The following is a 24,538-nucleotide window of genomic DNA, read 5'->3' as shown; positions in this document are numbered from 1 at the left end:
TTCCGCTAGCGTCGGCTTCGTCTACTTGCTCGCTCAATATGCAGTCTCAAGGCCGTTATGGAAGCAGCTCACTTTGAATATGTAAATGTATCAGCGCTTATGTGATTTCGCCCTGAGCAGAAATCGAGCAGACAGGAGGGCTGCGAATAGCTGCTATAAATGTTAAAGCATTGAAATATACGAAGCCAGTTGAGAAAGAGCATCATACAAACCACGTGCAGTGGCCGCCAACGTTAGTTGCGTGGTCAGAAAAAAAATGTCGCAGTTTCGCCTGAGGCGATGAATCGATTGCGATAGCAAATTATTAAACAGCTATACGAAGTAAGGATAGCAATTTTATCGGCCGTATAAACGTATGAACATTCGCTTACTAACTAAATTAACAAGCATGGTGTCACGCACGCACAGGCAAACATGAACGCACCTCACACGCTGAACGCGGACACTCGCTGTCAAAACGCTGGCGTGAGTAAGACTGGCAGCAGCAGCGAGCGAATTGACATTCGGGCTGCGCTCGCTTCAACGTGAACTAAGCGGCGAAAACACAGCGCACACGAAGCCATCAGCACTCGGCGCGCCTAGACTCGACCCACCACAGATAGCTTTCAAGATAGGGCCTGTGGAAGACGGCGCGCTTCCTTCCCGTCTTCCTTCCTGGCGCCCGCGAGATCTAACCACCATACTTCTCGGCTGACCATCGCACGCTTTCACTCGTACCCACAGCATACGGCACGTGGCCGCGATGTTATCGCACCTGGACTTTATGCGGAACATCACGACGTCGACGACGTCGATTGCAGAAATGCGCCTGAAGTGTCCATGTAATTGCTATCGTAATAAAGGCAAAACACGACAGTGATAAGCGCACGAGCGTTGAACATCCGGGTACCGTCCGCGACGTCAGTGACGCGCCGTACAGTTCTACCAGCCTTCCGCGGCTGCGGGACTCTATCGTCTCCGCCATCAATAAATCTATAGATGGCCCGTCGTCATCATACAGTAAGGAAGGGTAATGAATTTGCCGTTCCTTGCTGTATAGTAGCGAGACTACCGGGGGCCATGAACAATAGCCTGATTTATTTCAAATTTCTACTCAACCAATTCTTTTCGCCATTTATAACTGGCTTGAACGATGCGTTGTCGACGTTATCACAAGGACCAGGCAACCGGTGTATCGCGTGATAAAATTAAATGAATCGACGCACTTATCCTTGTACTACGAAAGTCGCAGACGCGCTACTTGGGCGGGGCTTACAAAGCTTTTCGTTCGCAAGTGATCTTTGCTATATTGGCCGGCCGCCTTCGATAATAATGTGTCCTACATCATGCGGCTAGCTGGCATCTGCTCTTACGAACAGTTCTAGCTGCAAGAACATTTTTGTGAATACGGAGCATTGCAAGCCCTATTGTGAGCTGTCAACTTCTGCCACAGTAGAATGTTGTACGTGGCATCCCATCTTAAGCAATTTAAACGTTGCTATGACCATGGCCCGACGATGGCACGCCGCAGCGTGATGGACCGAAGGAAGGGACGGGCGGATAGACGGACAGAGCAAATCCAATTTCGTGATCTTGACTGCTGTCGCCAGTACAACTTCGTCTCTAACATTTCCATATACTCCGTCTCAGCAACTGGCTTACATTGCCGTGGTAGGGGGGCGCATCAAGGTGCCCTCAAAGTAGTCAACGAATTTTGGTTCCGTATTTTTGACTGCCCTTGTACATAACAGTGCAGTTTGACACGTAATGTGAGGTCGTTGTGCGTACGTGGTGGTAGAATATGAAATGGAATACATAATCCATATTCAAGCAACAAACGACATTTAAACTTCACCTGCTGACGCATGTTACGCAGTTCTAGCCTTGAGGAAACTGACCCGTGGTACTTGGGGCCGTATTCTGAAACGTTCCATTTGGGCGAAATTCCTTTTTTTCGCTTTCAGGCGCACGCTTATTGGCTGGTTGAGCAAAACCGGAAAAGAAGTCGCGCCACCTAGTAGTTCCGGTGTACGTCACTTTGACGTCACGGTGTCAGTGGGTGCTCCTGACATGTATATTAAATAAACGAACACGCCTGTGTCGTACTGCGGCCGCTACATTCGAATACAACACACCCGAGCCGCTCTGCACTCGCACGGCGCGCCCTCTCGTGTGTTTTGCGAAGCGTTCGAGTGCGCGTGTTGGTAGTGCATGCTGACGTCACGGGTAAGCAGCCGGTTGACTTATTGAACGCGACTTTCGCCTAGGCGAAATGTCGCCGAAGTGGAACGTTTCAGAATACGGCCCTTGATTGACTTCGAAACCTAGACATTAGCGTTCTTGGTTGTAAATCAAGTGTTTCCCTACATATTGGTCCCGCCTTATGTCCCGAAAAAGGTGGAGCCCATGGCGAACGTTACCAGCATGGGTACGGTGCCGCGTGTTGGCACTCAAGTTGTGGGCCACTGAGCCGTCATAATGTTAGGATTCCTTTCGCTCGATTATATTCCTTTCATGATGTTGTGTCGGGGTTTCTGGTGCAAAAGCAATCAAGGCCTATTTTGCGCCATATTCCTTTATTATCATCCTCCGTTCACGACCGGACGACCCCGGCGAGAACGTGGGCGGAACGCAGTTCGGACCACCGACGGATTGCGAAAACGAATAGCATTGGAATAGAATCGTTACTTTGTACTGTGGTCACATTTCAAAGCACTGCGGCTTCTACAGCCCCCTCTAGTGTGCACAAGAAAAAAATCCAGTATCCCAGATTTATACACCACCATAAGGCTTGGCGCCCACTCCGGTAACCGTCGAAGTGGGCTATAGGGTTATTTGCAACAGACGGTGTACATTCTCTGCTCTGAGTGGTTGTCGGAACCATGCACTCAGAGCCGGCCAATCACAAAAAGGAAATTCGACCCTCCCACGAAGCAATTAGCAAACCTTCTAGCTTTAATTCGTAAGCAGAAAAAAAAAAGGGGGGGGGGGGAGAAAAACGAAAAAAAAAAACGAAAGAAAATAAATAATAATACATTGAACATTCTTGAATAGCGCCTCCGTGCTTTCGGTTCAAAGTGTTTTCTCTGATGAGATCTGTGGTTCGCTTCTGATAGACATAAGTTCTCTTTGCATTTCTGTTTCAGCTGGTCAAGTATTATCACCCGGAAAGTTCTTGTGGCTTCGCTATAATGAAGATCTACATAATCCTCGGTTAGTGTTCAATTTTTTTTGTCATTGCAGGAATAGATTTTGAGCCATGCTGTGTTGAAAAAGAAAGCAATAATCATCAGTCAGCACGCACTATGGCGGACTGTCAACGTTGATCACTGATTTCCTTCATACACACGGCTGTCAGTTTACTTCTGCCAGTTTGTGCCAGAAAAAACTCATACCTTTCGGCAAAACCCGCGAACCAGATAAAGGACTCTAGAAAAATGTTAGCACAATAAAATAAATATTTAAAAATATGATAGTAGCTCTAAGAAGTAATCGGCAAAACTGGCAGATAAGCCAATGGGCTTCTTGGTATCCTGGTCATCAGAAAAAAATGTTCACACAGTATTGCAAGAGAATTAGCACAGTTTCTTGAGGATTCAGGGATATGTAGATATTACTACACCTGATCACTGTGCGTTTAATCTCCATTAAGCGTTGCATTTATACATGTACGTATACTTGCATCTGGAATCATACATATTCTTGTTTCTGTATTTCCGTAGCTCTTGTTTTCGTGTTCGCGAGTGTTGTGCTTGGAATGGGACATTCCTGAGGGAGCTGATTTGCTCGTGCACTGGGATATTTGTATTTCTTAAGCATTATAGCTGATTTCACTATTTTGTTTTCCTCTTGTCTGTACCTTTTGAAATGTTTGAAATTTATCATGTTGGATTATAGGGGTATTTGGCGCCACCTACAGCCGCCAACGCTTTAAACCAGTAATAATATTAATAACAATAATAGCAGCCAGTAATAATAATAATTAAAAATACCACTGCTACTGCTTATTTGTTGCTTTGTAATTATATACCAACCCGTTAAAACAACGAAAACTCGTGTTGACACGCTTGAACCAAGAGAACATTTTCTTATTTATTAATGAGTTTTAGACAAAAAGATATTTTCATAAAGAACCATATACGCTTTTTTTCTCCACCTCCCGCCCGCATCCCTTTTCTTTTTTCTGCACGAAAGCAACTCGCCTCAAAAAAAAAAAAGAAAAAAGAAAAAAAATGCTGTCAACGTTGACGAGATAGCCTATACGCCGCCACAGCGCAATGAACTTAGGTGATTGTATCGCTGCATGTATACGGTTTTGTGGGATTAGCTGGAACTTCTACGAAGTAGTAAATAATATCTTTTTAGTCGTTATGTATACGCATGGGGGCCGTTCAGTACGCGTTCTTTTCTATTAAATGACACTGCTGCACGTGCATTAACCAAAGCTGATCTAATTTCGTGTTTTTTGCTTTTTTCACTTCTTTTTCACAAAAGCGTTCATGGCGGTAGCACAGGCTGCAAAAGTCCAGACGAGGGTAAGTTCGCTATATAAACACTCCTATATCTCTTGAGAGTTCGTGATATTAGAAGGCACTTGAGCATACATACATAAAATGCGGGATGTTGACAACGTGAAGTAACTGTGGCATTCTAACGGATTTTGAATCATTGACCGTTACTGAGCTTAGACCCTCCGCAGTGGCTTAGTGGCTATGGTGTTGCGCTCCTAAGCACGAAGTCGCGGGATCAAATCCCGGCTGCGGCGGCTGCATTTCGATGGGGGAGAGATGAAACACCCATGTCCCGTGCATTGGGGGCACATTAAAGAGCCCCAGGTTGTCAAAATTAACCCGGAGTCCCCCACTACGGCGTGTCTGATATCAGATCATGTTTTTGACACGTAAAACCCCAAAATTAAATTTTTTTACTGAGCTTAAGTTTTTCAATGCACGCTAAGTGTCCTTGCATCACGCAAGTCTTTTTTTGTCAAATTTAATGCGTAGAATCTTATTTCGTAGAAAATAAGAAATAAAAAATGCATCTGCATTTTTTCGAGTCTAGTAGCGCAGCTCGTACACTGGGCTATTTTCCTGTTGAGTAACCGTACGCTATTTACGACCAATTTGTAAACATACGCATTAAACGCGGCCTGCCAATTCTGTTATTTTGCTCTTTTTCATGCACAAATTTGTTAAATTGGAGTCGCTAGGTGAAACAGTCACAACACTGAAGGCTCAGTTTTCAAGTGTTCATAGAACGCAGTTCTTCTATGGCAAGCTGTAGATTGCATGGACCAACATAGAGAAGTTCTAGCCATCTCATATTCTAAATACGAAGTGACAAGGCGTCTCATGCAGTCTGAACTGAGTATCTCGTACCCGTCCCTCTTTGCGAACAGAACCGCCGTGCGGCGTACGAGCTCCCCGACGGCGTAGAGTTCGTGGTCGGCGGCGTGCAGACGACCTTCCAGTGCGAGAGGAGCGGCTACTTCGCCGACGTCAGCAACAACTGCCAGCTGTTCCACATCTGCAACGAGATCTACAAGGAGGATGGTTCGGTCGAAATGCAGCAGTACAGCTTCTTCTGCGGCAACCAGACCGTGTTCAACCAGCTGAGCTTGACGTGCGCCCATCCCGAGGAGTCGGTGCCGTGCCAGAACGCGCCCGACTTCTTTTACATAAACGACAACATCGGTCGCATCGGCACGCCGGTCCACACCGAGGACGACCTGCAGCGTGCCGCTCCGCTTGTGCCGGGCTTTCAGCAGCAGCAGCAGCAGCAGTTCGCGGCCGCCTCCAACAGGCACGAAACCAAAGTGTCACCTCAGAAGTGAACTCGCTTTCGGAGCTGTAGTCCCGTTGTCCATATGCTACCGTTATCACACGTGTGTTTTCGATGCTCATGTAAATATGCTGTACATGTGCACGGCCACTTGCCGTCGCGCCCTGGAACCGAACGCTGCTTGAATCAACGAGAGTTTGCGAATCGCGATTGAGATCCTTGAAGGGAATCTGTCATGACCCAGTATAGCGTTCGGAATTTCGAATACTCACGTTTTGTACCAAACATTTATTTAACTATATTTCTTAGCCTTTTCAAGGCACTTTTATAAATTCCAATTTGTTGTTTGGCAAGAGAAGAACCAGGAAAGCTGAAGGTCCATCGGGTTTTTATGATGCAGTAATAGGGTCGTGTTTATACGATACAGCCCCGCTCGCTGACCACTCACCGATTGCGCTCAAAGGTTGGGTAAAAAATCGTTTGCCATGAGCATTGAAGGTGCCTGTGTGAGAAGGGTGCAACCTGGACGCAGGACGTGAATGAACATTCGTAGCCCCGTTATATAAGGAAACCCACTGACATGGTAGCACCCTGTCACTCTTGTGTGCCATGCATATAACACCCCCTCAGCGCTCGTTCTTTAGCACAGCGACAACGGTCTTTGCTTCCTTCGTGACACCATGCATGTCGCTTGCTTTCTGCGCTTTACCAGGCCACTAACGCGAACGAACTTGGGTGCGGTACGAAGAGGCAACATGGTGTCGCCATGGGTAACCACCACTACATGCCCTCTTGTTTGCATGGGAACGGTGTTTGATAGTTTGTCTCGCAGTGTGCATGGTTGTTATTTGTACGACTACAAAAGGGTGACATCGAACACAAAAACTTGTTGCTGGGAAACTTGGTGCTGTTTGCTACACATTCTTTTTAACCGACGCAAAAAACAGACACCACACAGGGAACGCGCTTACGTGTGTCGCATTATCCGTGTGGTGTCTTTTTTCCGCGCCGTTAAAAGAATGCATAGGTGACATCGGAGCCGTACTCTCTGTAACCGGCGCTTGAAGCTGCTACGCAAGTCTTTGGCCGCTCACTATAGACGGCTCTGCTATGTTCTTGTATATGCTCTTGCGTTGCATGCTGTTAAAACGATGGTTTTTGTTCGCAGCGCGCAAAGCGGTAGATTGTAGCTGGGTAGAATAAGCGTTCAGGCTTGGCTTTAAAGGATGTAGCGCTAACCGGCTTGGCTATAGGGCAGCATATGTCACCTTTCCCAAACTAGAGGTGCAACTGCCTTAAATGGTCAACTATATAGATTTGGTCACCTATAATTGGTCATTGCATAAACCATTCCACAGTCGTTATCTAATCCTGCCTGGTGATGGGTTATGCGCGGGTGTAATTTCGTAAGTTTACCGAACGGACGAGCAATTCCCACCAAAAAGGTTGTCAAGCAAAAGTTGGGGATCACTATGCCACTGTCGTGTTTAATTACTGTCGATTAGGTTTAAAATTCTGATGATCGAGTCTGCTGTGTAACTTGGGGACTGCTGCAAGTTATCTTCACCGACCTTGGGATCATTCTGCACTCACTAACAGCATTTTAAAATGAATCCTTAGCAATGCGATGCGGGCGAAATGTAAGTTCCCAGAAGCACTTGATACAAAGGCGTGAACGTTGTTGCGTGAATCAGAAGAAATTCAAAATGACTTCTCTCTTCACATACTTACTAAAGTATAAGTGGACTAAGGATGCCTTAACTTCACTGAACTTCAGCGCTTGTTTCATTTTGCTTATAGTCTCGGTCACCTGTCGCTGTTATTTTATTGCCACATCGCATTTCTTTCATTGCGTATCATCTAATCTCATTGCTGAAGTGCGCATGACGAGAAAATACACCAAAGACGCAACTGCATTAACAATGTCGGGAGACCAAACCAAAGCTTTGAAAAGCTAGCTTATTTTTCGTGTGTGCGCTCAGGGATGCATGGCCATTCCCTGGCTGTCTTTTTACTTTCCTAACATGTCTCACGGACATATATAGCTATCGCGATAACTGGTGTAAACATTAAGTTTCATGATGGTGGAGAGAAAATTATTTACCACACTTTGTAACCACGTAGCGACTTTTCTTTACGAGGTCACAGCAAGCTCCACGGAAGTGCGGCAAGCCACGGCTAAAAGAGAGCGCTACTGTCATAGCAACTGCCACGATGGCCCACTGGCTGTACCTTCGGGAGCAGTACAATGTTTTGTTGTAATGGTGGATGACTGGCTATAAGTCTGTGAAGCGCATGACCCAATTCTTTCCTCTTTTGCGTGGGCCATCAAAAGCGTGGGAACACACAATGAAGGTATGTGAATATAATCTCTTGTAACAGGTTTCTCTCGTAACAGGTGCGCATGTCGCACGTGGTACTATCCGCTATTCCAGTGAGAAAGACGTAGTTGATGAACGCAACAGCAAGGCGCAAACGGTCCAACATGGTTTGTCGCGCCATGGAAATCCAGTCAGTAGAAGCAGCTGTAGGTTAGATGAAAACTAACGTAGAAGATACATGATGAAAAGGTTCGACTCCCACAGGGGCATTGTACAATCGCGAGCCATAAAGCGAAGGCCAGCCGCAGCGCCAGTTCGCGAAAGCGGAATCAATACTCACCAACCACAGTCATTTGCAGATCAGGCGACTTGGTCGGGGCGATCATTTCCAATAATAGCAGTGTCCCGGAAGCCTTTAGGGATACAGCGACATCAGCGCGTTGCATCTCGTATTCTTTGGATCGATGGCTGCCTTAGAGTCGCACACGATGGTCCAATGTTGAGGCGGCTCCTAACAAATGAACTTAAGTGCAGCTCGTAGTGAGTACCCGTAGATGTGTGACTCAAGATGCTTTCAATTTGATCAAAGTTGACTTCGCCGAGGTGACAACTGCAGTTGTCGAGCTGTTGAGTTGAACCGAACCATCTGTGTAAACACGTTGCCGAGCTCTGTGCATTATAGTTGCTTGATTGAAAACTTGCAGCGGTACTTCAGCGGCTTTGTTCTTGATACCTATAGAATAGTCAGTTGTATCTTAAGCCGGTGCACACACCACAAAGGTACCAACGCTTGTGTAGCAGGCGTTAATTGTGATGTTGAGTAGGATTAATGTTAAGAAATTATGGTAGCGAATGTTATACGTGGCCGCATTGCTGGCTGGTATGCAGTAGGGTGAGTGGGAAGCCGAGTCATGGACCAAAAAGAGAGCGAGAGCTCTTCTTTGGAAGCGGAGGTTGGCTGGCGTAAAGGTGCTCTCTTACATGATATACTATGCAAAGGTGGGGGGAGGGCAGAGAAAGGCCCTGGAAGGCGGGCAGAAAAAGAAATGCGACTTGTAATCTTGATTGAATTGTTGATTTTCCGAACGATATGCATTTCTGTCCTAATGACGCAGGTTTGAAAGGCAGCCACTTGATTCAAATAAGCGAACAAAAAGATGAGGGCTTGACGCGCTTTAACGGACTCTGCCAGGGTGATAACATGCGCTTTACAATCAAACATCCTTGATAGAGCGTTGTCATGTTTATCTTGTATAGACCGATTTCTCTTCTGTACGCACTACAGTCTAGTAGAATGTGTTCAATCGATTCCAGATCGCCGTAGTTTGGCGACAGACGAAGTTTGGACAAGGTAGTATGTGCGACGTTAAGTCTTAGTGAATGGTAAAGTGTCTCTAAATCCATGGGTAGACGCCTTGAGAGCTTTTCGGTCAATACAGAAAAGAAATTCATAGTGGCCGAGCGGCGAAGAGAAGAGTTCCTTCCGCTACTTAAGAACATACCGCTTCGGCAAAGCAGACCCAGTTTTCGGGAAAAACATTTTCATAAACTTTTGCAATTGTAATCATATTGAGCTGCCTCAGCCACTTCTTCGTTCACGTACTACCGGACGCCTGCGATTACTACGTGACGCCTGCCATGGCCATGAGTGGCACTGGCTAACACTCCTAGGGCATGATCAAGTACACATACATAAATACCCAAGAAAGCGGGTGGGAGGAGCCCTAGCACAACTGGCAGAGCACCACACGCATAATGCGAAAGATGTGAGTTCGGCTGCCACCGGCGGCAAGTTGTCTTTTCGTCCACTTCCATTTCTAGTTATCTTAAAATTTCTACATTTCACAGTTAATTTCCCCTATGCTTACATTGGCTTCATTGTCTGTTGAATTCATGTGATTGTTACCAACAAAAATTGATGCCCTCGGTTAGGCCTTCTCGTCCATTCGATATAAACCACTGAAAGATTATGAGATGACCAGTATTATATGCCAAGTGGTGTAAACTATTCAACGTCGCTAATGATCAGGTGGCAGCTCGAGTTTGTAAATCTTGTGCGCAGTCTATTTAAAGCTGTCGTCAAGACTAAAAAGATTGTGCAGAGCTGTGGAAGATGTCGTAAAAGGTATCTAGTTGCCTCTCCGATTGCGTACATGTTGTCGATGAGGTTGCTATTTCAAAGCGACAAGAGAAAATGTTTCCCACGGAAGGTACACACTACAGGAAGATCCTTGGGGCATTGATGAGCCATCAGCAGATATATATGTCGTGTTTGAGTATTTCGTGCAAACATGGGCAACCAGCACTGAAACTTCGCTTACCAGCATACACACAAACAGCCTAGTGATTGGAGCCAGCAGCTTTTACTAGGGCATGCTGCAATTTCCCGCCAGCAAATTCAGCGCTCATCTTGAGGTACGGGTATCCAGCTTCTGACCTTACATTGGCCCCCTACAATGATGTATGTAGAAAGCTGCTTAGGGCATGAGTTTCTTGCGGCCGGTACTGGAGATGTATAGGCTATCGTATACGGATAGACGACACTGTCCACATCATGAAGGGCAGTGTGGTGACATTATTTGTGGTGCTTAATTGTGTTGATATTGCAAACAAAATCCACCAAATAACCGGACTGAATCCCGATTTTTTTAATTTCTTGGCGTTCTTGCGATGCGACATACAAAATCATTTTTTTTTCTTGAAGCACATGCCTCAGATGGATACGGGCGGTTTCTTAACTTGGAGAGGAACAAGAGGGAAATGCTTAGCAATAGCTGCGCTTTCTATAAACAAGACGAGTACTGCGGAAGTCCGAGTCGGATGCGCAAGCAGTTATTCCACGCCACTTTAACGTCTTCTTTTTTCTTAATGTTATTAGGGGACAGCCGTTTAACAGTGTTTAACAGTACGCGGTTCTAGTAGGCATTGTGGGAGCTGTAGCATGGAGTCGCTGCCCAATCACTGTCCAACAAGGTCCATCAGCTGAGATGCGTTTTACCTATCGAGTCCATGAACGGTTCCGGTCAATTATGACGTCAAGGAATCTTTAAGGCCAGGTGTAAGGAAGAGCTCGACCACCAATTATCAATGGACGAACGCCGATTGTATCAGATACGAAATATCTGCTCCCAGTGCATCAACAGCATTGTAGCCTGTGACATACCAATCTCGCGCCATGTGCACAGTTGCTATTAAAGAGGCACTTCGTGGGCGGCGAATATACGTCTTGAAAGTCGGGCTTGCACATTCGTCTGCGGATATTTGTCCTACAGGTATTTCCCAGTACTTGTAAGCTGTACCGCAAGAAGCCAAAAATAATGCATTGTACAGTTGCATCACTGAATGTACTAAAGCACGCTCTTCGAATTGCTGACACACCTAGACGAAGAGGAAAGAGTGATGTTATTTCACGGTCTACAGAAGAGGTATTTTCTATACACGGGCTTTCAAGACGTACTGTTCCCGGAAGGGCCGGGCGTATGAAGGAAAAAACGTTTTACGCCTGCTGATCGCCTTCCACTGAGACACCTAGTTGATGAACGTTTGCTGAGAACGCCTGGGCCATTAATGTAAGAGATGCTCAGCCGGAACAGTCGCCGGCCAAGCACGCCAGGCTAAGCTCGCCTGTTGCAACACCACCACCACCTAAAGCACCCCAGGACTTTATCAGAGAAATGCGAGAAGGTCCACATATGGGTCAATTTCCTCGTCAAGTACGAGACGCGAGGACTGCAAGACAAATCGCGAACGATAGTGACCCCAAGAAATTGGTACTTCATTCTGTTCTTCATTCGTCAGGGGGCGTATGGTGTCATCGTTTTGCGAGTAAGGCAACGAGTTAACATGTTTTAGGGGAAGTCTTCAGGCCTTGCCTTCGTAAGTGTGACGATACCACCATCGCGGCCTTCTAAGTCATGTGCGGACTTGCAAGCAAGTCACGCCCGACACCCATAAGGAAGTATCGTCAGCATAGATAGAAAGTTGTACGGTTTGCACCAACAAATCTATGAGACTAACGCGCGCCAGGTTCAATAGTGTAGGGCTAAGCACTCTGCCTTGCGGAACACCACTAGGTGTGTAATAAAACGTTGGCACGTCCTGAGTCAAAGTAGTGAAACAGCTTTCGTACAGATAGCTGCGTATCTAGCCAAATACACTGCCGCCGATTCCGACAGCTTCAAGGGACCCAGAATGGCTTGATGAGCTACATTGTCATAAGCCCCTTTGACAACAAAGAATAACGTCACAGTGGATCATTTCAGGAGTTTCTGATGTTGTAAAGACATCTCAAGATCAATGACGCTGTGCATCAATGAACGTTTGCGTTGAAAGCCAGCCATAAGGTCTTTATATACGTTGTATTTCTCTAGGTACCATTCCAAGCGCGTATTGACAATCTTCTCTATCACCTTGCCAACGCAGCTGACACGTGACATATAGGACGATAGGACGACAGGTCTAACGGAGACTTTCCAGGCTTGAGGAGTGGGTCCAGGAGACTGGACTTCCATTTGGTGAGGACCAAGCCAATCATCAAGCCATGATTCAATTTAGAAGTAAAGAACAACAAGAGAAGGTAGTTGTCCAAAAATGTCAGCGGAAAACGTACGTTAGAACGTTTGCGAGCCGACCTTGTTTGGTAAATCCTCATAAGTACACACTCGCATTGATACCCATCTTTGTCGCTTGCCACCTACGACGCGAGTTCCTCGAACCTGCGAGGGATCATGTTATTGTGATCAGTTTGAATAAGTTTGAATATGACCGAAGTGGCAGGCGAAGAGCCACAGTCTCTGTGCGCTTTGTGTGAGAGATGGCGTTTTCATTTATTTTTCGCTATGTAGTACTGCCGAAACGTACAAAAATTACCCTGGAACAGGCAGAACACAGCTGTTGCGTCGTGTGTCTGACGCCCCAGTCTCGAAAGTACCACACAGCGCAAAACAAATTAACAGTCATCAACTAGCCGTTTTCGAAACACTTTATATGGCGCGATTTAGGTCATGTTATTAAATCTTATGCCAGAGACATGTAAAACAACTGGTCCCGTGCCGGTATTCCATCCTAAAGTCGCGCAATCATGCATATTATTCAACTTGTTGCAAGCTCCAGTTAGTGTTTTAACCCCGAGTGAACATACATAGTGCTAGAAGAATGGCATAATATTCCTCTGATACAACAGGAATGTGTACAAGAAAGATCGTTCACCTGCGTGACGTGTGCGCATGCAAATCCTTCTATGTGTACCTGTTTAGCTTAGCGTGGCGTCATATTTGTGTGTTTTGTCTGTATGCTGACTCATACGTTGACTCATTAAACATTTCTCTTCATTGTGCCTTCTACTGTGATTTCCAGAGAATATCATATGAAGCCAATAAACGTGATATTATGCATATGTGAACGTAGTCATGTCATGCTTACTGAGTATGTATGACTTCCTGCGTCGATACTACGCTTGTTTCAAAGTGTCATCTGACGTCAAGGAGAGAGAGATATATATATAATTTGGTCGTGTCCACTGACACTGCGCCGCTATCCTATACGTCAGATTTATATCGTGGAACGAGAAACACATGAAACAACAGGCATATTGAACAGCAAGCTAAGAGACATAAACGACGAAAGTCGATGCACTAGGGCTTTTGGAAGTTGAAAGGGATGTATGTGCGCGGGTGGGCGTGCGTGCGTGCGTGAGCGTTTGCTCACTATTGAAGTCAACCGAGGGAGGGAAAGGAAGAAAAGCAGGGAAATTAGCTAGATCTATTCATGCCCAGTTGGCTACCGTGAAGGGGTACACGCCCACTGTATCTGCAGTCGGTCACTCAAGTCTGTTGCCTCTGCAGAGGTAGCACGGAAAGTGGCGTTTGTTGTAGAAGAATGAAGTCAAGCCCCGATAACATAATTTCGGTAAAACCATGCCTTGCTGGAGAAGCGTAAGGCGGACAGAGCCGGGCGAAAATTGCTGAAATTAGAGACGATGAGTAACACGAGAACAAGGTGAGAGCAGGAGCCAACGTTTCGACAAGTGGACTTGTCTTCTTCAAGGCGACATATGCTCTCCTCGGCACAGTATATATAGGTAGGGTTCTTCTAAAGGGCAGAGAAGGTAAGGCGGGTGGGCGAGGTAAGGAGCGAGAGTGTGTTAGCGGCGAGGGTGTAGAATTGAAAAGAAATATAATGCACTATTGATAGTGGGTGACCATAGACCAGTTTCGAAATATTAATTCCCGAACTTTGCGGAGAAATGCATTGGCGTTCCAGTTACTTTAGTGCTTCAATGCATAAAACGATGTTTTGTTAAGAAAGTACGTCAATGCATTTCTACGCAAAGTTCGGGAATTAATATCTCGAAACTAGTGTCATCCTGAGAATTCGTTCCACGCGGATCCGCTTTGTGAACTCTACGGCTATAATTTGTAAATTGCATTATGGGCCATAAGGTAATTAGTTGAAAACTTAATTAGTGAAGTTTTGTAATTTAGTTTATTATGCATTTCAATTGTTTGTGCAAGTAATGTCCGCCTCTTCGAATAGACCAGCTCATGAACTAAAATTGTGCTATCTGCCACAGGCAGCCTTTAAAAATTTTTTAAAGTGTTCGCTGAAACACCCTGTATAATGTTCATCATCATCATCATTTAATAACCTTTAAGGGCCCTTTCGGCGTATTACATAAGGGGGGGGGGGGGGACAAAAACAGAAATACAGAGCAGTCATGATATCAAAAATTGTATGAACGCTAAATATAGGAAAAAATAAAAATAAATAAACATATACAGATATATATACACACATATATATACATATATATAAATAAATAAAAATAAAGCAATAGTAGTAAAACGTGGCACAGGTGTAAGCAAGGTGATAAGGTTAGATAATGGGCTGTCAGTAAGTGCTTGAATTTTGAGCTATCACACTCAATAACTATTGATTGTGGCAGTTCGTTCCAGTGCTCTATTGTGATGGGCAGGAAAGATTTATGAAATGCGGTGGTAGTTCCATGAAGACGTTGTACACTTAAGCTGTTGAAATAGCTGTATACATCGACAATTTACTTTTATTGCGATAGCAATTATATGGACACTCAAAAGCAGATTTCTGCCGTCGGCGTCGCCGTCGCCGTCGCCGTCGCCGTGAGGTTCCGTATGACGTCAATGGAGATGAAATCGTCGCCGCGCGCCGAACGCTGTATGTGCGAGTGAAAGGGCGCGAGGGACGCGCGCTTTCACGGGGAGTGAACGCACGGCGGAGAACAAACGCGCGTTCTGCTCTGTGCTCCCTTAAGGGCTGCAGAAGTAGGCGTCTCTTTCCTCCTCTACAATCACCATATATGTAGAGCAAACGTGCCTTCTTCCGACGCACGAAAGGCCGTGGGGGGGAGGAGGAGGGAAGGGAGGCGACGTTTAGCTGCGGCACCAAGTGCCTATTTATATCAGAGGCTCCGGCAACAGTCACCAACGCCGCACGCATTATGAGCGAACGCGGGCAAAACGCCGACGGCGTCGACAACAGTTCTGCGTGTTGCCGGTGCTGCTGCATGTTCAAGTTTATACAGCTGATAAAGCTGCTATTATTACTCCATATAGCTCTCTTCAAATTTGCTATCGCAATTGATGTTTCACCTTTCAGGTGAAACTGCGACAACTTTTTTATAGGGATCACTGTTTAATTTGCATTTTAAAATCACAATGAACTCTCGGCTTCCTTGATCTTTATTATTCGCTTTCTTCTTCTTTTCACCATTATTTTACTTGTAACGACAATTTGCTACTGGTGCGCTGCCTAGTGCTTTGGTAATTTCCGAGCATGCTTTCTTGGCGTGCGGCAGAGGCTAAAGTACAAAATAAATGGGACGCTGACCGGTGTAGGTTAGCGCAATGATAACGTTCTATAGGCAACGTTCACAGCATCACAAAAATGGTTAAGCTCACCCATACTTATGCTCATTTCGCTGGTTGGACGTCTCCTGCCGGATGTTTAACCAGAACTTGTACGTAGTGTTTGAGTAAAAATAAACTGCGTCGATATGACGGCGTCAGACAAAAATTTCCCCCATTCCGCACATGAGTATCGTCAACGCATATACTGTGCGACATGCTCGGGGCCTGAGACGCGTGCATTTATTCGCTTCTCTCTTGTGAGGACTCGTCGTTCCTGTCCGGCGAGTCCGGCACTTCGTCGTAGCTCTTGCTGTCCGCGCTCGTCGACTGCAGAGAACTAGAGAGGTTGTTGGCCATCTGCGTCACCTGAAAGCGCCACAACAACGGATCGCTCAGGTTCCCTGATCTTGAAAGCGGCATGAAAATTTAACTGAAACAGCCTTTCAAGTCAAGTGAAGTCAAGTTTATTTACTCTCATCAATAAAAGGAGCAGCCACATAAAAGCTGCTATACGTACAGCACCTTGACGGGGAGACTAACCCGCAATATTTGACAGTAATCTAGATCAGAATCACGTTATTGTAACGACTTCATTAAATTACACTTGGACAATCACAAAATAAAAAGACAACAAAATAAAAACGCACATTCCGATGAGCTCAGAACAAAAACGCGGATATATGCTAGAGAAATAGATGATAGGTCTGATAGGTCTAAAATTTAAATACTGATAGACAGTGCAGTCACGACGATGAAACAGAATTATTCGAACAATCTAGGTTGAAGTGAATGTGTGCGCTACTACAAGCGAGAACTGCCAGTGCGAAACGTGTGCATGCTTTCAAGTATAATTCACGAGGACCATTAAAGGATATTCGGGTTCTTTTGCAAATTTCTGTGAGAATTCATTCAGAAGTGTGGGTAGACTAAACTAGAGCATCTGCTGGCTAAAACTAGAGCGTTTGTGCTGTTACATGTCTTGTCCGTGCCTTATTTTGTTTCATTTTTTTTTTTTTTGGGGGGGGGGGGGGGGGGGGGGGGGGGCGGCTTTCTATTTATTCCATATCCAGAACCCAATACGCCTAACATGTTTTGTTAAACTAGAGCATTTGTTTGCTGCAATTTTCGCGACATGTGCCAACATGCCATACAAGTTGTACATTTCTTTAACGACAAATAAGAAGCACAGGTACTTAAACGTATACTTCTCTTATGCATACCGAAGATAAGCGAATTTGCCGAAACTTTTGCAAATGACTTCTCAAGCATATACCTGTATTCCCGCTTCAAGCACTTTTATGTTCCAACTTTTACCTGTATGCTTTGCATATTGCACGCCTCCCATACAAATACATACTTTTTCTCACGTGACGTTTATCAAATCACCTCAAGACAGTCCCTCCCAACTTTCTCGTTTTCTTTTTGCAATGCCAAGAAAAAAACATTTCTCGTTCACTATTAATCCGCGCTGTACGTAAATAACTCGACGCAGCACAAACACCAAGCAGTAAAAGCTGGCGCAGTTCGAAAGGTAAGTTCTTATGGAGTTCTTACAGCGTCGTGTTGTCGTGTTTTTCATTCTTTTGTCTGTGTCGCTTTTGCGTTGTTACAAAGCGTACGATGAATCCTAATAAACTCGCCCACCTTGCTATCGTGCTGTTATGGAGTGTTTCTGGACTCTACCTAACAGCGTGGCTCGCGATATATGCGCGCGTGGGTGAGTTATTTGGAAGCAGGCGGGCGCGTAACCGTCAACTATATAGCATGATGAACACAAGCAACCGCACTCACCGCCGCGTCAATTTCTATTCCCGAAGTCTGCAGCTGCTTGAGGCACCGCTCCTCGAACTGTCCGAGCAGCCTGGCCGCAGCCTTGTGATCTCCCATGTCATGCATCAGGACGGCGTAATTCAGGCATACCAGAGGCTCTCTGCGCGGCAAGGAATGCATCGCTGTGGGACGAGGTCAAACCAGACTGCAAGGGCCAGAGACGAGGTGCAGACGGAATGACGAAACTTTAATATATCGTGCCGCAGCGATGGTACGCGTATATTCTGGGTGTTGCTTGTTGAGGCACAAGCTATAAACAAAATTTCCTCTGCTGTTATACTTGAAAGATTAGGTGGAAAATGATTGCGTCTTACAAAGTTACGATCGACATGGCATCAGTATACCATTTCAGATCAAGTGCGTTCTTTCTTTCTTCTTTCTTTCTTTCTTTCTTTCTTTCTTTCTTTCTTTCTTTCTTTTTTTTCTTTTTTTTTTTTCTTTCTTTCTTTGATTAAGTACTTACAAGCCCCATTTCTACTATTAAATTCCACGGACATCATGAATTAGACGTTCCTTCACGTAACATTTGGTGCGTGTTGCCATGCATAACTTCGTTTGCATTTCAACCCTGCAAACGCAGTGTGATCCGGATGCAGACGGTTTTTTCTTTATTGGTTAAGGTTTCTGAGATTTGGTTGTGTTTAATTAAGAGTGCATTGAGCGCTCTTTGGCGGAAACTGACAACAAACTGTCATAAAAGAAACCTGCAGCGATGTTAGCATTGGGAGGAAGCGCATGCGTGTTGGCGTAGAAAGTCCCGGTGCCAATCACGTGTGACTTACTCGTCCAAGGCCATGGCTCTTTCGTACGCCCGCTTTGCGTTGTCCGGGTCCTGGAGGTTTCGCAACGCAACTGCAAGCACAATTAATACACCGGTTGAAACCAATAACGCTGCCGAAACACACTGAACAAGAACTTAACCGGCACTTGCAACAGCGCAGACCTGGTTTAATATCAGTAGAACACGTACACTCTCTCTGGACAATGTTTGCCTCCTAATGCGAGGAACAGATTTCATGCTACAGCACCTACATATGTCCTGTGCCAATCACCCGATCCAAAAGGAGAAAAAAAAATGGGTCGCTGTGCAAGAAGCTAGACAGATAGCACATTACTACTAGCTGACATTGAAAACTATTGCACAACTAACTGTTAAACACAATGTCGACGTCGGCACAACCAACGTGTGATACCTGGTGCATGGATGAATCGAGAATATAACCTTATAAACACTTTATCGAAAATGCCATAGCGCAGATTACCACGGGGAAGCGTCGGATGGAACTTATTCAGTTTGCCTATATGTCAATGGTTACAGCACAGTACAATTTTAATACCAAAACATTCGCTTTCGCGCAGACAAGAACAGCTTATAATTATGTAGCTTGAATCATAACATTACGTCTGACAGTCACAGACGTTCAGAAACTTGCGAAAACCGCGGACAAAGCGAACGGCAGCAGTTCATCATACAGCAGCAAACGGCGGTGAAGGCGAACGTTTGCTTGCTTATCCGAGTACCAAGGTATATGACGTGGATGTCTTAACCTCTCGACAGCAAGCCATTGAAGACGCTGTGCGCGTCTTTTCATGTCTTCTTGTGACCGTGTTTAAAAGGGTCCCGTAACACTCACGCTCACTGTTTACACTGCCGCTTTATGTGTTCGCCAGCGCTGTTCCGATAGGACGCACACTGCATGGTGCGTCATTGAAGGTACACCTAACGACTGACATGTTTTCTTGAACGGATGTCTGGAGTCCGTTGGCAAGCGCATTGAAGAAAAGAGAGGTAAAAAATAATAATAAAACAGCTCGGCATGGGTGTGCAACACTGCCTGAACATTGCAGCCTCTGAAAGTGGAGCCTATCCCCGTATAGGGGTGATCATTTTGAAGTCTTCCGGAATTTTTAAAAATCGCCTGTGGCAGATAGCATAATTTTGTCCTTGAGCTGGGTTATTCGAAAAGGAGGACATTATCAGTACGAGAAATCGAAACAGAGATTCAAGTAATCATCAGAAATTCAGTAATTAACATCTTAATTAACTTGCGGCACATACTGTAATTTAAGAATTATAGCCGGTGAGTTTGCCAGACGTATCAACGTATACATGGGCGTTCCAGTTACGTTGGTGCTTCAGTGCATAAAAGGGCATTTTGTTAAAGAAGTAAGTGCAACAACAGTGCATTTTTACGGCGAGTTTGATGGCGAATATCTCCAAACTAGTGTCCGCCTCTTTGAACAAACCACTTCAAGGACTAGAATTATCTGCAACCAACGATTTTAGAAATTCCGGAAAACTCAGAAATGTTCACCCGTATACAGTTTGTTTCTTCTCTTATTTTCTTTTTATTTCAAACACTGAAAAAAAATCTTCCAATTTACTCGAATTATTCACGAGATATTAATTATCTAATATCTATCATCATCAAATGATATTAACATCATTTGCAAGAAGAACTAAAACCATCCATTCACGAATTAAACTAATTACCTTAATTGCGCTGATTAGTTACAAGCTTTACACCGCATGTTTATATTGGAAAGTTGAAGGGAACTGCCATAAAGGTGCAGTTCCGCCTTTCGACATTTCACGATGGCTATGTCGACCAAAATAACCGACGTCAAATTATTCGTTGAGTTTACCTGATTACGCACGCGGCACCGCGCAGGACGGCTCGCCGTCCGTGATGCGCAAGGGTGGCGTAAAATGAAGCAGTCATCGCACTTCCCTCTTTTCACGCGGTAATGCCGATTGGCGCTTTGCGCCGCTCCCATAGTCACTTCAGCAGCTGAGACGCGTGGCGAATTGCTTTATCGCGCCGCACGGCGAAATTTCATTTTACGCCGCCCCACTATACGTCACACGGGGTTGCATCGCGAGCCACAATTCGCGGTTCCGCGTGCGTAATTTAGCAAATCATTTGCGGGCAGTTATTTTGATCTACATGGCCATTATGAAATGAAAAACACGGAGCTAGACTTTTATGACAAAACCCTTCAACTTTTCAAAATAAACATGTGCCTTAAAGTTTGTGACTAAGAAGCTCATGACCTACCGCGGTAGCTCAGCATATCAATCCTGTGCTACGTTAGGAGCCGATCATCCAGGGAGTTTGCTTACTGGCGAGCAGCATGAAGAGTTGTCCGTTGCGCGGATTGAAGTGCACTGCGGCGTTGAAGAAATGGTAGGCAGAGGCGTACTGCTCCATGGTCAGGTGCACCAGACCGAGGTTATGCAGGATCTGCCAATCCATGGGGTTCAGGTAGTTGGCCCTCTTCAAGCAGCTGATAGCCTGCGCCGAGCGTCATCGCGACCTAGGTAGTAACCCTTCGGCTCATTTTCATGTTAAGCACTATTGCATTTCAATTACCATAGAATAGACAAGTATAATGAATAATAATGCGCACCGTATAACCACGTGATTCTATAGCATTGAAATACCAGCGCAATGAGTTTTGTTGAAGCATGCTGTACTAACTAGTGCCTCTGACTTTCCTTAGCGAATAAGTATATCGGATGCAATATCAGGTGCATAGGTTATTTTATTCCCGGCGGCGGCGGCGGCGGCAACCAATTGCTTCTGCAAGTGTAGTAGTTGTGTGATACCTGGGAGCATGGTTCTATTTCCACGTGGGACGCGTTATTTCAACCAATAAAGAGGCAAAGATCTAAATCCCTGCGATCATCTTTGTTTGTTTCTTTAACAAAAGTATTAATTTTGGCCCCTGTGCTTGTTTCCAGCTTATAGTTTATTTACCAGTGGATCCCTGGACACTGCCGGCTGCACGGGAATGACTTCGCAGATGCAACAGAAAAAAAAAAGAGGGCCTAAACTACGGTATATTTGCCATGATCCTATTCGCAAGTCCAGACTACAGCTCCTCTCTCTTCGAGGCTATACATGCTTACCGCCTCTACAAGACATTGGACAAAAAAATTGCCGCAGTCGTTTTTACAGCTCGATCCGAATATGAAATTTCGTATATCATTTGGCATCCAATGCAGCCATGCGAGCCTCGTTAGAGTTGAAGACAAGGTCTCGTTTTTTTACGCGACGATATACTCATGCACTGTGTCTAATCCTGTGCAAAAAGTGACGCGTCAATGCTGTTCCAAGCCGCAGTCAGTGCAATAAAGTTACAAAAATTATTTTGTCACTCAAATTTGCCGGAACGAACAATTTAATGTTAGGATCTATAAAAATTAACTCTGAGTACTTTGATTTTTGACCAAACCATGTGTTTATGCTAAGTAGACAGGATATCTGCGCCAGCAACCAGCAGATCTCGCTATGGGTAAGAGGGAGATTTAATGTATTTTCATTTTCGTTCCACCTGTTTTGCAACTGAGTCCGCTGCAGTATTTCCAGGAATATTGCAGTGTCCCGGAATGCACTGAGACGCTATAATGTGATTTCTTGCACTGGCTTTTGTGTGTTCCTTGATGGTTTCATATACCAAATGTATATTCAACGCATTTTGGTCTGTGCTTTTTATTGACATGAGGGCGGCTTGGGAATCGCTAAAAGTAACCCATTTCAGTGCGATCTCCACGTTGTATTGATAAAAGTCATTAGACTAGCACCACTTTCAAGAGATCTAGCCTTAAAGAGAGCTGCGAAATACATTGGGGTTGCAGCTAAGTTTCCCAAAACCGTGCGTCAAGCAGTTTATGATATCTTTAATGTACCACCAATGCATTTTCAGCAGATTTCGGAGGCAGATATCTCAAAATCGGCCGCCATAGTCTTAGAATTTCTACTAAGCAGACATGACTTCCCTGCTGCTAGGCTTCAATTTCGCGATTGTAACAGGTGCCCTAAACTGAATAATTAAATAAAGTTGATCATTGAACATTTTGAATTATCCACCTAGACATTGCGATTTATCCCGCAATTAAGTAATGACCACCTCTTTAGGTAATCCACTTGAACAGGTCAAATGAGGTCTCATGACCTGTTCAAATTAAAAGGTCATGAGATTTTACAAAAAATTTAAACTAAAACTAAAGAAATAGGACACGCCATACCACTGAACTAAAAATGAAAACATGGAGGTATACTACTGATAGCATCGCGACAACAGTAAACATTTCGTCATTGTTATTTTTTCTTTTTATCTTAAATGACATGGAATAAAGAACATTCAAATAAAAGAAGATATATGTACTACAACAAAAATATGTTTTATCATTTAGAATGCAAAACAAGGGGGAATTGTTTGAATACATACGAGGAAAAGGCAGAAACAAAGCACTTAGTTACAACTACTTTCCGGAAAAGTTCTATCCCCAGCATTGATATTTAACGGATTGGGTACAGAAGAAAGAAAGAATGAAAGAAAGAATACCACACCCCTTTCGTTTCCTAAAGTTTCAGTGATATCACGTGCTCTCTTATCGCCAAGTTTGCTTAGAATTTTAATCCTTTGAAGTGATGGTTGACATTCGCAGCGTTTGCTATGCGCTGCCAAGCGGGCTTCCTTAGCACGCTTAGTGTATACCTTCGTATTCCACGCTGCACGCGCGAGCAGTAAGGAAATACAGCCTTTTCCGCAGCTCTCATCGTATATCCGTCGGTTACCAATACATAATTAGGCATCAAGGAGCATATATTCAGTCCGCGCGCAGACTTGCATCGCCAGATAGGAAGTCACGTATAAGTTTGTGATGCCTTAGGTCGCATCAGCCGTTCTTAGAATGACACGAAGGTGTGGCCTTCCTGTAATGACGAGAATGCCAGAAAACAAAAAGTTCAAGAACAATTATGTTCGAAACACCTACCTTTAGTCCCCGTTTTTCCTGTTAATAACGCTTGCTCAAATACGTGTTCTTTCTAGTGTTTTTTTTTTTTTTCGCCAATATGTGCAGTTAAGCAAATACAATCAAAGGACGTTTTAGGTTAACTTGCAAGCAGCTGCGGATCTGCACCCGCGGAAGAATGTCCGTAAAGGCTCGCGACGGGCCATCTTACCGCGACGTACTTCTTTTTGCCAAAGAAACACATGCCGACGTTGTTCCATAGAGCAGGGCTCTCATCCGGCGCCGAGGCGATGGCGCGGTACTTGGTCAGCGCCACGTCGTAGTCGCCATACGTCTGCATGATGCTGCCGGCCGCCAGAACGGCCGGTCCGTAGCTCGGATTGCTGGCAAGCGCCGCACCCAGACGCTCGAACGCTTTCGGATACATGTTGCACTGCGCAAACAATCACCAAACCGTTGATCGTCGGCGCAGAGGCTGGAGGCATACACCATATTAAGTTCTCTATATTGCTACGGATAGACCGAAACTTCTTTGTGAAGAAGCTGGTCAAGATTTCATATACGACCGCAAAACCAGCAGGGACATCAACGTCAGGAGCACACGACGACAGTAGCAAGGGAGGGAAGGAGGGGGGGGGGGGGGGGGGGGGCCTTAAATAATATTAGAGCAACACTGGTGGTGAGCGTAAGCGAAATGTTTTGTAGCGGTACCATGTGCACAACGAAATACCAGTTGTACTTGTAGAAGCATACCTTTTTTCTCGGCGTTAGAGTCCTGTTTGTATAGCGAAGAAAATAAATACATTCGGCGTCTTTTTTCTGCAATTTGCAATATTATTTCGATGGGCTCGTTGGTAATAGGGCCTGATCAAACAGCGCACAGAGGCACAGAAAGGCACGAAGCGCACACATGTGTGCGTCTTGTCGCTTCTTCTGCCTATATATACTTCCTCTGTCTGCTGTCTAATCATGCTCCCTGT

General features: G+C 45.0%; 2 protein-coding genes across 2 annotated transcripts; one reads left to right on the top strand and one right to left on the bottom strand.

The window, feature by feature from the left end:
* Positions 1-2,996: 2,996 nt before the first annotated feature.
* Positions 2,997-9,088, top strand: LOC119453061 (uncharacterized). Its single transcript, XM_037715085.2, has 3 exons — positions 2,997-3,192; positions 4,474-4,514; positions 5,378-9,088. The coding sequence occupies exons 1-3, from the start codon at positions 3,171-3,173 to the stop codon at positions 5,810-5,812; spliced, it is 498 nt and encodes a 165-aa protein (XP_037571013.2). The 5' UTR covers positions 2,997-3,170; the 3' UTR covers positions 5,813-9,088.
* Positions 9,089-15,846: 6,758 nt separating this feature from the next.
* Positions 15,847-24,000, bottom strand: LOC119452975 (Bardet-Biedl syndrome 4 protein; the record flags this gene model as incomplete). The annotated part of the gene is made up of 5 exons (XM_037714979.2): positions 15,847-16,330; positions 17,756-17,894; positions 18,577-18,646; positions 20,919-21,090; positions 23,770-24,000. Coding segments are annotated over 5 exons (738 nt in total), but the record flags the coding sequence as incomplete, so codon positions are not given.
* Between the last annotated feature and the right edge of the window lie 538 nt (positions 24,001-24,538).

This window comes from Dermacentor silvarum, chromosome 1 (genome assembly GCF_013339745.2).
Source record: "Dermacentor silvarum isolate Dsil-2018 chromosome 1, BIME_Dsil_1.4, whole genome shotgun sequence".
Taxonomy (NCBI): domain Eukaryota; kingdom Metazoa; phylum Arthropoda; class Arachnida; order Ixodida; family Ixodidae; genus Dermacentor; species Dermacentor silvarum.
This window is presented reverse-complemented; position numbering and strand designations above follow the sequence as displayed.

Excerpts from the sequence above, each read along its gene's own strand:
- LOC119453061 (XM_037715085.2), top strand. The coding sequence starts at position 3,171 with ATGAAGATCTACATAATCCTCG. Across the intron at positions 3,193-4,473 it reads GAAGATCTACATAATCCTCG|CGTTCATGGCGGTAGCACAG; the intron begins GTTAGTGTTCAA and ends TTTTCACAAAAG. Across the intron at positions 4,515-5,377 it reads CTGCAAAAGTCCAGACGAGG|AACCGCCGTGCGGCGTACGA; the intron begins GTAAGTTCGCTA and ends CTTTGCGAACAG.